This window comes from Pan paniscus, chromosome 7 (assembly GCF_029289425.2).
Source record: "Pan paniscus chromosome 7, NHGRI_mPanPan1-v2.0_pri, whole genome shotgun sequence".
NCBI lineage: Eukaryota > Metazoa > Chordata > Mammalia > Primates > Hominidae > Pan > Pan paniscus.
The window spans coordinates 82845894-82863434 of NC_073256.2; the positions used below are offsets into that span (position 1 = coordinate 82845894).

At 36.1% G+C, this 17541-nt stretch overlaps 1 protein-coding gene across 20 annotated transcripts in view; it reads left to right on the top strand.

The window, feature by feature from the left end:
- The window catches only part of CSPP1 (centrosome and spindle pole associated protein 1), a 131779-nt gene that overhangs the window by 44294 nt on the left and 69944 nt on the right, over positions 1 to 17541 (top strand). For 9 of the 20 annotated variants that reach the window (XM_003831350.6, XM_003831349.7, XM_008956711.5 and 6 more), the window contains 5 exons: positions 3383 to 3476; positions 5246 to 5303; positions 7291 to 7499; positions 9631 to 9752; positions 10126 to 10204. In XM_003831350.6, coding sequence (XP_003831398.3) covers positions 3383 to 3476; positions 5246 to 5303; positions 7291 to 7499; positions 9631 to 9752; positions 10126 to 10204 — 562 coding nt within the window. Of the gene's footprint in view, positions 1 to 3382; positions 3477 to 5245; positions 5304 to 5769; positions 5812 to 7290; positions 7500 to 9630; positions 9753 to 10125; positions 10205 to 17541 lie in introns of all 20 variants that reach the window. The other 11 variants (XM_034966188.4, XM_063606801.1, XM_034966185.4 and 8 more) reach the window with 2 other exon arrangements.

The window sequence follows — 17541 nt, forward strand, 5'->3', positions numbered from 1 at the left end:
CAGTTTTCAGCAAGACCTTCATGTCCTTGACAGTGAGGGCATCTCTCCCTCCACACTTCCCCCTTCTCCGCAGTATATTGCTGTTGATTGTTACTTGATGCTGGACTGGTCCTGTGCATCTGGGCCTCAGGGATGGGTCTTTCTCAACATTACTGTCCTTGCCCAGGATGATAGCTAAACTCTTCTTTGTGTCTGAGGAGGGTTTTGCATCAGATTTTTCACCAGATTTTTTTGCCCTTCCCCTAACAGTAACAAGCCTTTGCTATATAAGAGTGTGGGATACTGGGTCCAAGCTGATTTTCTGTCCCTTCACCAATAGCTTGCAGCTTTTGCTTTGTATAGTCTCCTTTGAAAGTCTGGAATGTGGGCCATGTTTTGTGCCTGAATGTCACAAAAGTATCTCTTTCAGGTCTTCTGTATTGTTTGATCCCAGTTTTTCTAGTGAACATTTGAAAATTGCATTCAGGCAGCAACTCCAGTGGGTCAAGTCTGGGCATGGTTTACTGAACAGATCCTTTGCTAATGGTCTCAAAAGGCTATAATCAAGGTATCCGCCAGGCTGCCTTTTAACCAGAGGCTTGAGTGGGGCAGAATCTGCCTCTAAGCTAATTCAGGTTGTTGGCAGAATTCATTTCTTTGTGGCTGTATGACTGAGGGCCCTGGCTTCTTACTGGATACCCACTGGAGGCTGCCCACAGTTCCTAGAGGCCATCCGCTGTTCTTGTCATGTGGGCTTCCTCACCATGGTTACTCACTTTATGCCAGCAAGAAGAATCTCTAAATTCAGGGAGGGCCCAGTCCTTCTTCTAAGGGCTTTCACCTGATTATATCAGGTCCACCTAAGATAATCTCTCTTTTAATTACTTCAAAATTAGTTGATTTGGTACCTTAGTTACATCTGCAAATATTTTTCCATCCTTCCATATTCTATTGTATACAAGTAAGTTACAGGTCCTACCCATTCTCAAGGGGAGGGAATTATACAGGGATTCAGCTGGGAGCAGGGAACATAGTAGCCATCTTTAAAAAATTTTGCCTACCATTGTCGCATTTCTCTGTTACTAATGTTGCAATCTCACACATGCTCCTTAATGTAGCAGTTTCTCATTGTCTGAACTAGTACCCCAGGTTCTTTGTCCCATATCCGAGAAAATTAAGAAACATAGACACAAAGGTGGGGTTGGAGTGAAAGTTTAATAAGTGAAAGAAAAAAAGCTCTCTGCAGGAAAGAGGGGAGTCCCAAGTGGATGGCGGGGTTACAGCTGAATTAAAAAGCTTTTGTAAGAAACTCTTCATCTCTGTAGGAGTTTGAGTAACTTATTTTATCAGTAAAGCTGTCTGTGCTACTCCCGTTATCTTATACAGCTGTGGGTACGTCTTTAGGCAAGCAGAAATCGGCTTGTCTTGTTTGTATAACTGTGGGTTTGTTTTAGATAAGCCACCCCCGCCCCATCCCCATGCAAGTTCCCACCATGAATATGCCTAAACTGGGGTGGAAACTTTTTCCTGGGAGTTCACTAATTAGACAAAGAACAAAGAGCTCTGTGCTAGATCCTGTTTGCTTATCTGTCCAGGTGCAGTCTGAGGTTTTTTTTTTCCCCCAGGTTGTTTTATTTTTGCCTGTTGCTGTGACTTTTCAAGCAGGCTGCTTCTGCAGTCTGAATATTTTCCCAAATGATTTTTCCTTTCCTTCTCCCTCACTAAAGACCAACTTGATCTAAGTTCAGTTTTAAGCTTAGCTAAGGACCTCTAGAGTAGCTTTCCTTTCAGAGAATAGTTTAGTCTTACTACTACAGAGTGACCTTTCTGACATGTTCCCTGAGAGACCACCAAGAACATAGCTGGCTGGAGCTTGAATTTTGCTCCTTTGTTTCAGGTCTGAGAATTGTTCAGTTTATATCCTTCTTAGTTTGTTGCCAGGCCAAATGGAATTTCACTCTGTGAATGCACAAACTAGCACACTGCAAAGTCTGAAGGGACCTCCTGTGGATTTCTGGAGCTCTTTTTATGCTTCCTATTGGATCTTTGCTCCATAACTTCTAGCCATTTTAGCCTTCCTGAATTTTGCTCTTTATCTACTCAATTTAGCTCAGTTTCCTGGCCCTCTTTGGGTTCTCTTTACCTCTTTACCTGTATCTGTGGTCTGGAAATTTCATTTGGGCAGAAATTGGGTGATTATAGGGCTCACCTCAATTACAATTCTGCACTACCTATTGTCCAGTATCTGGAAAACAATTATTTTGTGTATTTTGCACAGTTTTCTAGTGTTTCTGTTGTTGTTGTTGTTGTTTATTTGTTTTTTAAACTGTGAGGTTAAGTCTTGTGCTTGGTTATTCTATCATGGTCAGAAGTGAAATGGGAATATTTACTTTTATTATAAAACACAGTTATTAACCTTAATGCAATTTATGTTACCTCTATGGGGGCTTCACTTTTGCTGACATCTATGCTTAATGGACAAACTGAGATGCTGTGTGCCCACTGATGGTTGGAGACCAATAATGAAGGCAGTACAGAAATTGCTGTTTCAGTTGCATTCTTGATACCCTGTGATTTTTGTAGTGTTCCAGATCTTGCATATTTAGATTAAGAGGTTATTTTGTGGCATTAACATATGCAATAATAATAATCTTCTCTGCATTCAAAATTTTTGATTAACTGGATTTTTGTATAAGGAATACCAGGGTGAGAGGTTTGTATTTTTTCCTGTAGAATTGAGTTTTTTGAGCAGAGTGCCAGTTTGATTAGTGTATTTTATGACAGTTAATATTACATAGTGTACTGGATCTATTGGAGCAGGGAGAAGGGAGTTGGGAAGACTGGTAATTAGTTAGGAAGTTATTGCTGCAATCCAGGTTAGATGTAGAGAGGACTTATCCAAGGTTAATGGCTCTGAGAATAGAAAGGAGGGGCCTCATATGAAGTGAATAGAAGAGGACAAGCAATCCAAGTTATAGTGAGATTTTGAGGCTCCAGTATTGGGCCATTAGTAGAAAATGAAGAGGGGCAGTTGGTTTTGAGATGCTCGTTTGCGATTGAAATGTTAAATTTATAAGACTTATGGAAGATATTAATGGAAATATTATTTAGATTGTTAGAAAAATGGAGTTGGGATAAGAACATTCTGTTATTTAGGAAAATTTTTGACTAATGGTGGAGGCATGGGCATGATTACTGTATCTTGTGTTTGACGCATAGTAGGTACCCATTAATTACAAAAGAAATTGAAGAAGGACTGATTCATGTGATTTTTTTCCTTCTGTATTTCTTGCATATTAGTAATTATATGATACAATTAAGATGGAGTTTTTAAGGACTTAACTTTCTAATTGCATACGATGCTTAAGAGTTAAGATTGTATTTTTCTCATACCACTATCTAGGAGGTGAAGATCGAGAACTTATTCAGAGAAGGAAAGAGAAATACAGACTAGAACTGTTGGAACAAATGGCTGAGCAACAGAGGAACAAGAGACGGTAATGAAAGGTTTGCATTTAAAAGAGATATTTTGAGTTTAAAGTGCATTTGTGTAAAATGACATGATGGTTAAATAAGGAGTTGTCGTTCTAATATGATGTTTGATTTGTAAATCACTTATATTTTCATCTCTACATGCTAAATCAACAAGGAAAATAAATACTAAGAGAGTTTTTTTTTTTTTTTTTTTGGTCATAAGTAGCAAGTGAGAGTATTTATATATTCTGTAATAGCCCTTTTACTTCCCTCATTGATTTCTTCAGTTTTTGATTTAAGGTAGCATTTAATGTTATAGATATGCCCATTGGATTATCCCATATATAGTAACAAATATAAAAGTATTTTTTGCCATATGAAATGGTATGCACACACACATACATGCAAAAAAAATTGTATCCTATAAATTTAACATTTCCATCCCAAATGAGCATCTCAAAACCAACTGTCCCTCTTCATTTTCTATTAATAGCCCAATAATGGAGCCTCAAAATCTCACTATGACTTGGATTCCTTGTCCTCTCGTATTCACTTCATATGAGGCCCCCTCCTTCTTTCTATTCTCAGAGCCATTATTGTTGGATAAGTCCTCTCTACGTCTGACCTGGATTGCAGCAATAGCTTCCTAACTAATAACTAGTCTTCCCAACTCCCTTCTCCCTGCTCCAGTAGATCCAGCACACTGTGTAATATTAACTCTCAAAAAATACACTAATCAAACTGGCACCCTGCTCAAAAATCTTCAGTGGCTTCCTCAATTCTACAGGAATGGTAAATCACAAGTATTTATGTTGTACATAGGTATCATTGTTTGTAGTCTTCCTTGTTGAAATACCTATGAGATATTATAGTTTAAAATTAGGAATAGAGTTTAAAATTAGAAATTTTAAATATAGCTTAAAATTAGAAATTTTAAATATAGATTAAAATTAGAAATTACAGTGGCTCACACCTGTAATCCCAGCACTTTCGGAGGCCGAGGTGGGCGGATCACAAGGTCAGGAGATTGAGACCATCCTGGCTAACACGGTGAAACCCCGTCTCTACTAAAAATACAAAAAATTAGCCGGGCGTGGTGGCACACGCTTGTGGTCCCAGCTATTCGGGAGGCTGAGGCAGGAGAATTGCTTGAACCTGGGAGGCGGAGTTTGCAGTGAGCTGAGATAACGCCAGTGCATTCCAGCCTGGGCGACAGGGTGAGACTCTTGACTAAACAACAACAAAAACAACAACAACAAAATTAGGAATAGAGATCTCGTTTTGAGAGAATTTGAGACCTGTTATCTCTCAGTTTTTGCCTTTTTTCCCTCTATCTCAGAGGAAGCCAATATCTACTGTTTGATGTTAGCTATCTTTAACATCATTTTAAAAAAAACCCTATTATTAGGAAGTATGGTAGATATATTTAAATTTTTACCCTTCCTTTTGCTAACTGAAAACATATGTGTACCCTAAAAGAGGTTTTTTTGTTTTACAAGGTAAAGATTTTATTTTTGTGTTTTATTTTGTGTGAATTAGTCTTTGAAATACTCTAGGCATTGGCTTAGAGATACATAGTCCAAGTTAGTTACATGTGAATTCTAGTTTACTTTGTATCAAGTAAAAAAATTTGGCTTTCAGTATTATTTAAGGCTGTAATGTCAGTTAAAGGAATTATTTGTTTTTGTAGATGTAGTGCATAGACTTTGTGTATAAGCTTCTTTCAGTGATGATTTATAATTTTGATAGTTTACTATATCTTTTTAATATGTAAAACTTTAATTTTGTTTAGAGAAAAAGATTTAGAACTCAGGGTTGCAGCATCTGGAGCACAAGACCCTGAGAAATCGGTAAGGGTTTCTGGCATCTTTTAATGTTTAATCTTTCATCAAATGATCCTCAAATGTGGTGGCAGGTGGGGATAGAGAATATTGGGAGAAAAAGAGAGTAGACCAATTTGAACAGTAATAAAATTAACTAAATTCAGTTCTCATAAAGTGTAAATTCTCTTAACTGTTATTTCCTTGAGGTAATTTTTCCTTTTTCATTTGTGTGTCATTTTTTTAAAGTTTAAATTAGTTCTCTCTGCTTTATTCACATGTACTATTCCATGGGAAAGTTATCTTGGTTAAATTTACAATTGATGTTAATATTTTTCTTGAATACATCTTGATCACTTACTTTTCTTATATTGGAGTGATTTCTGAGAAAACTGACGACTTTATTTTTAAAGCGTTTTAGTAATTGTTACTTATTGTAACATTAGAGAGATAATAATCTTATTTTTACTTTAATTTTGCAATTCTCATCATTAAGTGGAATGAATTACTCACATCATTGCAGTTAAGTAAGGAGGAGGTAATTTATTGTTTTTACCACAATTTATTTTTTCTGTAGTTGGTTATGTAATATTTATTTCTAATACAAGTCTTGTTTCATCTTTGAATGATGATTAAGACCTTTAATTTCATTAAAAAGCTCATTCTTAAAAAGGATGCAGCAACTTAAAATTATTTACCTGTAGGCAACTTTTGATTTGCTTTTACTTATGCTGAGAATATATCCTGTGGGTTATCTATTTGGAAAAGTTTCATATTGCACCAGCATCACTCGCAGTATGCTTCTAGGTTAACCTGATAAATCATTCCTGATAAGATAACCATGGTAGGAAAAAAAGAAGATAAATTTCAAAGCTAAATATATTTTCTTTTATCAATCAAAAGTTTCCTTTTAAAAGGTGAGCTTTTTAATGTAATATGTTGGCATGTTAAATTTTGTATTTATGGTTACACTAGTGTGTGACAGACCTTATTTATCTTTGAATTGAAGCTCCTATACAGTGTCAAGTTGATTTATGAGAATAAATAAGTAATTAGAGGCAACAGTTAGGCCTTTACTTTTAGGTTTACTTTTGATGTGCAAATCTTAGAAAAGGGCACATAAGTGATGTTCTAAAGTAGAGATTAGCAAAGTGTGGCCTGTGACCAAATTTGTTTGCTGCCTGTTTTCATAAAAAAAAGTTTTATTGCAGCACAGCCTTGTTCATTCCTTGACATACTGTTTGTGGCTGCTTTAGCACCATAGCTGAGTCTGCTCATTATGAAGAGACTATGTAGTCTTGCAAATCTTAATCTATTTACTGTCTAGCCCTTTACAGAAAGCATTTGCTGACCCTGTTTTACAGAATACTATCACAGAAATGGCAATTAGAGAAGTAGCACAGTGTCCTAGTACATAAAAAGAATACCACAGGTATATTTAAAATTAATATCTGACTCTAGTCTTTGCTTAATTATTTACTAATAGTGAGACCTTAGGTGATATATTACTTCTCAGAGAGCCTCAATTACCCATTTATAAAATAAGCATTAGATATTCAGAGTCTGGCTGGGCACAGAAGCTCACACGTGTAATTCCAGCACTCTGGGAGGCCGAGGCAGGCGGATCACTTGAGGCCAGGAGTTCGAGACCAGCCTTGCCAATGTGGCGAAACCCCCTTCTCTACAAAAATTAGCTGTGCGTGGTGGCAGGTGCCTGTAACCCCAGCTACTCTGAGGCTGAGGCAGGAGAATTGCTTGAATTCGGGAAGTGGAAGTTGCTGTGACCTGAGATCGTGCCACTGCATTCCAGCCTGGGCGACACAGTGAGACTCTGCCTCAAAAATAAATAAATAAATAAATCAGATAGATAGATAGATATTCAGAGTCTTTTATAGCTGTAAAATTCTGTTATTCTGTGACTGTCTTAAGTGCCTGCTGGGATAGGAGGTCTTTTGAGGTCCTTCCACCTTTAAACTTATGATTATATGTAACAAACAGATTTTTTTTCTTATTTTAGCCTGATAGACTAAAGCAGTTTAGTGTGGCACCAAGACACTTTGAAGAGATGATACCACCTGAAAGACCCAGAATAGCTTTCCAGACACCTCTCCCTCCTTTATCTGCCCCATCTGTCCCACCCATCCCATCAGTTCATCCTGTTCCTTCTCAAAATGAAGATTTGCGCAGTGGACTCAGCAGCGCCCTTGGTGAAATGGTGTCTCCCAGGTGCTTGTTTAAATGTTTTGTGTTTGGGAATTAGGTAAGGTATTGCTATATTTTATGTTTAGAAGGATATGCTGAAGCGGATGACGTTATTCTTCAGAGATTTTGTACAGTTAACAGGTTTGTGAAATAAGTTCTCTTGAAATTTGTTTTTTTCTCTGCTATTATAAAAAAAGGGTAATTCTTAAAACATTTTATTGTTTAAAGATGATTTTGTATCTTTAGAATGAATTACTAAGTACATTTTAGTATTTATTTAGTTTTGGGTTGTATTTTGGGATGTCTGTTTTTGATATCTTTTAACATATAAAAGTTGTACATTTTTTTCAATTTTGTTCTTTCCACTTGGCAAACATTGAATTCTTCAATTTGTGCAGAAAAAGTTTCTAATGTGGCTCTTTTACACATATAATTTTATTTTAGCTTCTGTTTCCTTCAGCTCATTCTCTGTGATTACTTATGGGCTGTGTAACTCAAATACCTGAAATAAAAAGTGTTGAGATTATAAAACCTGTAATTTAAGTATTGGGGTAAAGATTTGATTTCTGTAGGTGAAAGGCATCACACTATAATAGAATATACATAAAGAAAATCCTGTTGTTAACACTGATATTTTCTGGGCTATACTTTCTTCTTTGTAGGGCCTGGGCTTATTTTTTGTTCACTGTTAGTGTATTAATTATAAAATATATTTAAATTTAGAGGTGTTTTTCTTAACTTTTTTGAACACTGATATTTTCTGGACTACATTATTTCAGTAGAAGTTGGTCTTTTAGTTACTAACCAACTGTGGAAGTGTGTTTACTATACTTATCAGGGGCTTTGTGTTTTTTATCTGATGGCTTCCTGACTCAGGAATAGGAGGCATTGGAATTAACAGAGCATTTTATGGTGGTCTCAGCATTGAATTAGGGATTGAAATGGTTGGCTTTCCTATCTGGATTTTGGGCAAACCACACCTTTGTTGAACTTCAATTTTCTCATTTGTAAAAGTGGAGTAGTAGTATATTTTTTTCATGTTTACAATTACAGGGTTGTGAGGATTAGCTTGTATAAATCTCTATGAAATTCGATTTAATGATGACAGCTCCCTTTCATAACAGTTATTTTACATTTTTGTTGATGTATCTTTGTTGTGAGGAATGGTATAAGGTTTAGACACATTGAGTGGCTAGTAAATGTGAAAGATATTCCCTACTGAAGAGAACTTCCGTGCCTTCTTAGTTCTTTGGAATTATTTTGAAGTATATGACAAAGGAGAACCTGTTAAGATACATACAACAGTGAGAACATTCTAGAGTGCCGCCATCTCTTTCTATTCATTTAAAGGAATTTGCCTTTGCCATTTTTACTACTGAAAAATATTGCATTGGTAGCAATACAGAGATATTTCCTAATCAGTAATGAAGTGCTAATGTAGAGGTTTTTAGAAGTTTTAAATTTATGAAATACTTAAAGATTGTGTCAATACTTTACTGTTGGTATTTAAGTTGCTTTTATTTTACTATTAAGAAATACACTCGTTTCCTCAGTCAGACTGAACCATTTGTACTCACACTGTTTTGTGGCTCTTTGCCTTCTCTTTCTGGATTGTCCTTCCTCTAACACACACAAGCTCACTCCAGTAGCATGGCTTAAGCGTTGCCTCTTCTGGAAAGCCTTACATGTACTTTCTTTCTCTCCCTCATGTGATTTAAATGTCCCTTCTCCTGTACCTATAGCAATCTGCATTTTTTGGGCTATATTACTATTTAATTTAATTTGCTTGTACTATTATTAATTATTTAATTTGCTTGTACTTGACTGTAGTTGTTTATTTTCATGTTACTCCTGAGGGACAGGGACCATGTCTGTCTTTATTTGATACTGGCACATAGTGCCTATTGGATATTAATTGATTGAATATTAACCCAGGTTTTTATCTTACATAAATGTACCTGAAATTGTGAAATCCTATGTAATAGTATTTGCTTTTTAAGTCATAATTTTTGATGAATGATTGGAGCAAGATGGTGACTTTTTCTAAAGTAGTGATAGGATTTTCAGTACTGTTTTTGCAAAAGAGTAATATCTTGATTTTTAAAAAAATTGCAATGAAATATGAGAGGAATTTTTCATCTTCCTTTTCATACAGGATTGCACCTCTGCCTCCACCTCCCCTACTACCACCTTTGGCTACTAACTATCGAACTCCTTATGATGATGCATACTATTTTTATGGGGCCAGGAATACTTTCGATCCCAGTCTTGCTTATTGTAAGTTATCTATAGGGTAAGCATTTTCTCCCCGCTTGGCTCAATAAGGAAAATTGTTTTTTTGTGTGAACAAAAAATATCAAAATGAGAAAAGCACAACTTTGCTTAATTCAGATGTTATATATTGATTTAATAAATGCCCTATTTTAAAGCCCAGTTATATTTTATAGTTATTTCCTTTTCGTCTTGGTTTAAGAAATAACGATTGTGTTTTCTTATGTTGTTCTTTGCTAACTTCTAGCCCAGAAGGAAATATTGATGGTTTTCTCTATGTAACATTTTGATTATGCACCTTTTTCTGGAGGAATAAGTAAAATATTATTAAATGATTATTCTAAATAAACTTTTTTTGTTTTTTTGTTTTTTCTTTAAGATGGTTCAGGAATGATGGGCGTACAGCCTGCAGCTTATGTTAGTGCTCCTGTCACCCACCAACTAGCACAACCTGTTGTGTAAGTTATTATTTAAAAGAATAATTTTTTCCCCACTTTTATTTTGTTAAGATACACATAACCTAAAAGCCACCATCCTAACATTTTAAAGTATACTATTTAGTGGTATTTAATATTTTCATAATGTGCAACCATCACCACTATCCATCTTCAGAACTCTTTTCATCTTGTAAACTGAAACTCTATACCCATTAAATAATAATGGTGTACCTCCTCATTCCCCTACCTCCGTTCTCTGGCAACCACCATTCTATGTCTCTGATTTTGACTACTCCATGTACCTCATATGAATAGAATCATACAATGTTTATCTTTTTGTGACTGGCTTATTTCACTTTGCATAATGTCCTCAAGGTTCATCCGTCTTTTAGCATATTTCAGAGTTTCTTTCCTTTTTAAGGCTGAATTATAATCCATTGTAATTGTATACAACATTTTGCCTATCTAAAATCTATCCATTTATCCATTAGTGGACACTTTGGATTGCTTCCACATTTTGGCTATTTGTGAATAATGCTGCTGTGAACATGAGTTTACAAATATCTCTTTGAAATCTTGTTTTCAATTTTTTTGAGTCTGTACCCAGAGCTGGAATTGCTGGGTCATATGGTAATTCTATGTTTAATTTTTTGAAGAACTGCCATACTGTTGTCCACAACTGCTATACTTTTTAATATTCTCACCGGTAGGGCACAAGGGTTCCAATTTCTCCACGTCTTTGCCAATACTTATTTTCTTTTTCTTTTTTTTATAGTAACCATTCTAATGAGTGTAAGATGGTATTTCATTGTAGTTTTAATTTGCATTTCCCTAATTATTAGTGAGGTTGAGCATCTTTTCCTATGCTTCTTGGCCATTTGTATATCATCTTTGGAGAATTGTCTTTCCAAGTACTTTGCCCATTTTTGAATTAGGTTGTTTTTTGTTGTTGAGTTTTCAGAGTCCTCCATATATCCTGGTTATTAATTCTGTATCAGGTATTTGATTTGGAAATATTTGCTCCCATTCTGTCTTGATATTGCCTTTTGATGCACAAAATTCTTAAATTTTCATAAAGTCCAATTTGTCTATTTTTATTATTGTTGCCTGTGCCTTTGGTGTCATGTCTGAGAAATCATTGCCAAATCCAACATCCTGAAGCTTTTGCCCTATATTTTCTTGTGAGAGTTTTATAATTTTAGGTCTTATGTTGAGCTGTTTGAGTCATTTTGAGTTAATTTTTTTTATGGTATTGCATAAGGGTTTGTCTTAGTTATTTTGTATGTGGATATTCAGTTTTCTTAGCACCATTTGTTGGAAAGACTATCCTTTCTGCATTGAGAGATATTGGCATTCTTGTTGAAAATCATTTGACCAAATATACGAGGGTTTATTTTTGGGCTATTTATCCTTTTCCCTTGGTGTGTATGTCTTCCTTTATCCCAGTACCTCAGTGTTTTGATTACTGTTGCTTTGAATGTTTTGAAATCAGAAAATGTGAGTGCTCCAGCTTTGTTCTTTTTCAAAATTGTTTTGGCTATTTTGGATCCCTGGAGATTCCATATGAATTATGGGATGAGTTTTTCTATTTCTGCAAAAAAGTCATTGTGATTTTGGTAGTGAGTAGTGAGTGTATTGAATCTTTGGGTAGTTTTGACATTTTAACAGTGTCATGTCTTCTGATCCATGAACATAAGATATATGTCCATTTATTTATGTCTTTTAAAATTTCTTTCAGCAATATTTCATAGTTTTCATTGTATAGGTATAGGTCTTTCTTTAGTTAATTCTTAAATATTTTATTCTTTTGGATGCTTTCATAAATGGAATTCCTTTCATAATTTTCTTTTCAAATTGTTCATTGTTAGTGTATAGAAATGCAGCTGATTTTTGGGTGTTGATTTGTATCCTGTTACTTTACTGAATTCATTTATTTTAATAGTTTTGTTGTAGAATCTAGGATTTTCTGCAAATAAGATGATAACATCTGTGAACAGAGATAATTTTACTTTTTCTTTCTGATTTGAATACTTTTTATTTATTTTTCTTTCTTTCTTTTTTTTTTTGAGACAGAGTCTCACCATGTCACCCAGGCTGGAGTACAATGTTGTGAACTTGGCTCACTGCAACCTCCGCCTCCTGGGTTCAAGTGATTCTTCTGGCTCAGCCTCCTGAGAAACTGGGATTAAAGGCGTGCACCACTATGCCCGGCTAAGTTTTTGTATCTTTAGTAGAGACAGGGTGTCACCATGTTGGCCAGGCTGGTCTCGAACTCCTGACCTTGTGATCTGCCTGCCTCAGCCTCCCAAAGTCCTGGGATTACAGGTGTGAGCCACTGTGCCTGGCCCCTTATTTTTCTTTCTTAATTACTTTCTTAATTACCCTGACTAGAGCTTCCAGTACTATGTTTAATAGAAATGGCTAAAGCGGGCATCCCTGCCTTGTTCCTGATCTTAGAGGAAAAGCTTTCAGTCTTTCATTGTTGTGTATGATGTTTGCTGTAGGTTTTTCATATATATAGATAGCTTTTATTATGTTGAGGTAATTTCATTCTATTCCTAGTTTGTTGAGTTTTAACGATGCAAGTGTTAAATTTTGTCAAATGCTTTTTCTGTATTGTGATGATCATGTTTTTTTCCCCTTTATTCTTTTAATGTGGTATATTGATTGATTTTTTTATGTTTAACCATAACCATCCTTGTTTTCCAGGAATAAATTCCACTTAGTCATGGTGTGTAATCATTTAATATGCTGCTGGATTTGGTTTGCTAGTATTTTGTTAAGGAGTTTTGCATCAGTGTTCATATGTGATCTTGTTGTAGTTTCCTTATACTGTCTAGCTTTGGTATAAGCATAATGTTGGGCTTATAGAAGGAATTAGGAAGTGTTCCCTCCTCTTGAACTTTTTGAAAAAGTTTGAGGATTTATATTAGTTCTTCTTTAAATGTTTGATAGAATTCACCAGTGAAACCATAAGGTACAGGGCTTTTCTTTGTTGAGTGATTATTGATTAGAGATTCAGTCTCTTTAGTAACTAGTTATATAGGTCTATTCAGATTTTCTTTTTCTTCATGATTTAGTCTTGATAGGTTTTTATTTCTAGGAATTTGTCCATCTCATCTAGGTTATCCGATTTGTTGGCATATAATTGTTGATAATATTCCCTTACAGTCCTTTCTTATTTTTAAAAGATTAATAGTGATGCCCCTTTGTGAATTTCTGATTATATTTTATTATTTATTTATTTATTTATTTATTTTTCTGACCTCATTCTTCCCATCACAGAATTCCTGATTTTAATAGAAGATTCAGAGCCTTCTTGTTGGTCAGTGTAGCTAAGCATTTGTCAATCTTGTTGATCTTTTCAAATAACAAACTATTGGTTTGGTTGGTTTTTTTTTTTTCTGTCGTTATTCTAGTTTCCATTTCATTGATTTCTGCTGTAATCTTTTAAATTTCCTCCCTTCTGCTTACTTTGGGTTCCGTTTGCTCTCATTTTTCTGGTTTCTAGAGATGAAAATCTAGATTATTGATTTGGTATCTTTCCCTTTGTTTGGTATGTATACTTGCAACTATAAGCTTTCCTCTTAGTACTGTTTTAGCTACATCCCTTAAGTTTTGGCATGTTGTCTTTTCACTTTCATTGCTCTCAAAATATTTTCCAATTTTTTAAAATTTCTTCATCAACCTGTTGGTTATTTTGAAATGTGTTGTTTACTTTCCACATAATTGTGAATTTCCCAAATATCCTTCTGTTACTCATGTCTAATATAATCACATTGCAGTAGGAGAACAAACTTTGTATGATTTCAGTCAGTCCTTTTTAATTTATTGAGGCTTATTTTAAGACCTAACATGGTCTGTCCTGGAGAATGTTCCACATGCATTTGAGAAGAATGTGTATTGTCCTGTTGGTGAGTGTATTATTCTATAAGTGTCTCTTAGATCTAGTTGGCTTATAGTGTTATTTCTTTTATTTCCTTGATCTTCTGTGTAGTTGTTCTATTATTAGAAGTGAAGTATTTAATCTCCAACTGTTACTTTGTGTGTGTGTGTTCTGATACACAGTCTTGCTCTGTGTGTGTGTGTGTTCTGATATACAGTCTTGCTCTGTCACCCAAGCTGGAATACAGTTGTGAGACCATAGTTTGCTGTAGCCTCAACCTCCTGGGCTCAAGCAATCCTCCTACCCCAGCCTCCTGAGCAGCTAGGACTACAGCCATGTGCCACTGCACCTGACTGATTTGTTTATTTTTTGTGGAAACAGGGTCTCCCTGTGTTGCCCAGTGTGATCTTGAACTCTTGGCCTCAAGTGATCCTCTTGCCTCAGCCTCCCAAAGTACGAGGAATATAGCCATGAGCCACCACACCCGGACTCCAACTATTATTCTTGACTTGTGTATTATTCTCTTCAATTCTGTCAGTTTTTGTTTTGTTTCTTAGGTCTCTCTTTATATGCATATGTTTACAATTGTGTCTTACTGAAGATTTGACCCTTTTATTAGTGTCAGAGATTCTTCTGTGTCTCTGCTAACAGTTTTTGTCATAAAGTGCTTTTAGTTCTAATATAAATGTTGCTGTTCTGGTTCTCTTTTAGTACTGTTTGCATGGTGTATGATTTTTCGTATTTACTCTCAATTTATTTGTCTTTGAATCTAAAAGATGTCTCTATGTAGACAGAATGCAGTTACTTCCTGGTTTTTATGTTTGCCATTTTGCAATTTTTTTCTATATGTCTTTTTATTCCTCTAATCCTCCTTTATTACCTTCTTTTTCTTCTTGTTTTTTTTTTTTTTTTTTTTTTTAAGAGATAGGGTCTCATTCTCTTTCCCAGGCTGGAGTGCAGTGGTGTGATCACAGAGCTCACTGCAGCCTCAAACTCCTGGGCTCAAGCAATCCTTCCACTCCAATCTCCCAAGGAGCTGAAACTACAGGCACATGCCACCACGCCTGGCTAAATATTTGTATTTTTTGTAGAGATAGGGTTTTGCCATGTTTCCCAGGCTGGTCTCAAACTTCTGGCTCAAGTGATCCCAGCCCCACAAAGTGCTGGGATTACGGGCATGAGCCACCGAGGCCAGGCTCTTTTTTTTTTTTTCTTTTTTTTTTTTTGAGACGGAGTCTCGCTCTGTCGCCCAGGCTGGAGTGCAGTGGCGCGATCTCGGCTCACTGCAAGCTCCGCCTCCCGGGTTCACGCCATTCTCCTGCCTCAGCCTCCCGAGTAGCTGGGACTACAGGCGCCCGCTACCACGCCCGGCTAATTTTTTGTATTTTTAGTAGAGACGGGGTTTCACCGTGTTAGCCAGGATGGTCTCGATCTCATGACCTCGTGATCCGCCCGCCTCGGCCTCCCAAAGTGCTGGGATTACAGGCGTGAGCCACCGCGCCCGGCCTTTTTTTTTTTTTTTTTAAGACGCAGTCTCGCTGTCGCCCAGGCTGGAGTGCAGTGGTGCGATCTCGGCTCACTGCAAGCCCCACCTTCTGGGTTCATGTCATTCTCCTGCCTCAGCCTCCCGAGTAGCTGGGACTACAGGCGCCCGCCACCACGCCTGGCTAATTTTTTGTATTTTTAGTAGAGACGGGGTTTCACCGCGTTAGCCAGGATGGTCTCGATCTCCTGACCTCATGATCCACCCGCCTTGGCCTCCCAAAGTGCTGGGATTACAGGCATGAGCCACCGCACCCGGCCTATTAGTTTCTTTTATGTTAAATATTTAATAGCATTCAATTTTGATTTTTTTGTTGCCTTTTGCATAATTTTGAGTTTTTTTGTGGTTTCCCTACAGATTAAAATTGATATCTTAATTTAAAATAAATGAGTTTAGATTAAGGGCAACTTAATTTCAATGGTACGCAAACCTTTTCTCTAATATAAGGTCATTCCTTTTCCTCTACTTGATGCTATTATTGTCATACAAATCACACTATTATACATTTAAGTCTCTCAACACAGTTTTATAATTATTGCCTTATGCAATTGTCTTTTATTTATTTATAAATTTATTTTTTGAGACAGGGTCTTACTCTGTTGCACAGGTTGGAGTGCAGTGGCATGATCATGGCTCACTGCAACCTTGAACTCCTGGGCTCAAACAATCTTCCCACCTTAGCCTCCTGAGTAGCTGGGACTACAGGTGCATACCACCAATGCTCAGCTAATTAAAAAAAATTTTTTGTTTGTTTTGTTTTGGAGATAGGATCTCACTCTGTCACCCAGGCTGGAGTGCAGTGGTATGATCATAGCTCACTGCAGTGTCAAACTCCTGGATTTAAGGGATCCTCCCACCTCAGGCTCCCAAGTAGCTACTACTCCCACTACGCCTAGCTAATTTTTTATTTTTTTAATTTTTTGTAGAGACAGGCGTCTCTCTATGTATCCCAGGCTGCTCATGAACTCCTGGCCTCAAACCACCTTGGTCTCCCAAAGTGCTGGAATTATAGATGTGAGCCATTGCGCCCATCCATAGTTGTCTTTTAAATCAAATAGAGAAGAATAAAGTTACAAACGTCTTTACATTTGTAATATCTTTTATATTTGCCCATGTAATTATCTTTACTGGTGCTCTTTATTTGTTTGTGCTTACTTCAGTTGCTGTCAAGTGTTCTTTCATTTCAAGCTGAAGGACTCCTTTCAGTGTTTCTTACAGAACAGGTCTCTTAGTGATGACTTCTCTGAATTGTATTTAATAATGTCTTAATTTGGCTTTCATTTTTGAAGGATAATTTTGATGGTATGGAATTGTATTGGTTGGCATTCTTTATCTTTTAACACAATATGGTATCCCCTAGCCTTTATGGTTTCTGATAAGCTGTTAATCTTACTGAGGATCCCTTGTATGTGATGAATGGTTATTCTCTTGCTTTCAGGATTTCTCTTTGTCTTTATCTTTCAGCTGTTTGGCTGTATAAGTGTGGATCCCTTTGAGTTTTTCTTACTTGGAGTTTGATGCGCTTATTGGATCTGTAGATTAATATTTTTCATCAAATTTGGGAAATTTTTGCCCATTATTTTTTCCAATATTCTTTGTGTCCCTTTCTCTGTGTCTTCTCTTCCTGAGACCCCCATTGGTACACATTATGGTGTTTCACAGGATCTCTGAAGCTTTGTTCATTTTTCTTCAGTCTTTTTCTTTCTGTTCTAGACTGGGTAATCTCAATTGACCTGTCTTCAAGTTCATTGATTGTTTCTTCTGCCTGCTCGAATGTGCTCTTGGCTCCCTTTTCTTTTCAGTTATATTTTTCAGCTCTATCATTTTTATTTGGTTCTTTTTAAAGTAATTTCTATCTCTTTGTTGTTAATTTTATTTGGTAAACATTGTTTTCACAATTTAATTCTTTTTTTGAGATGGAGTTTTACT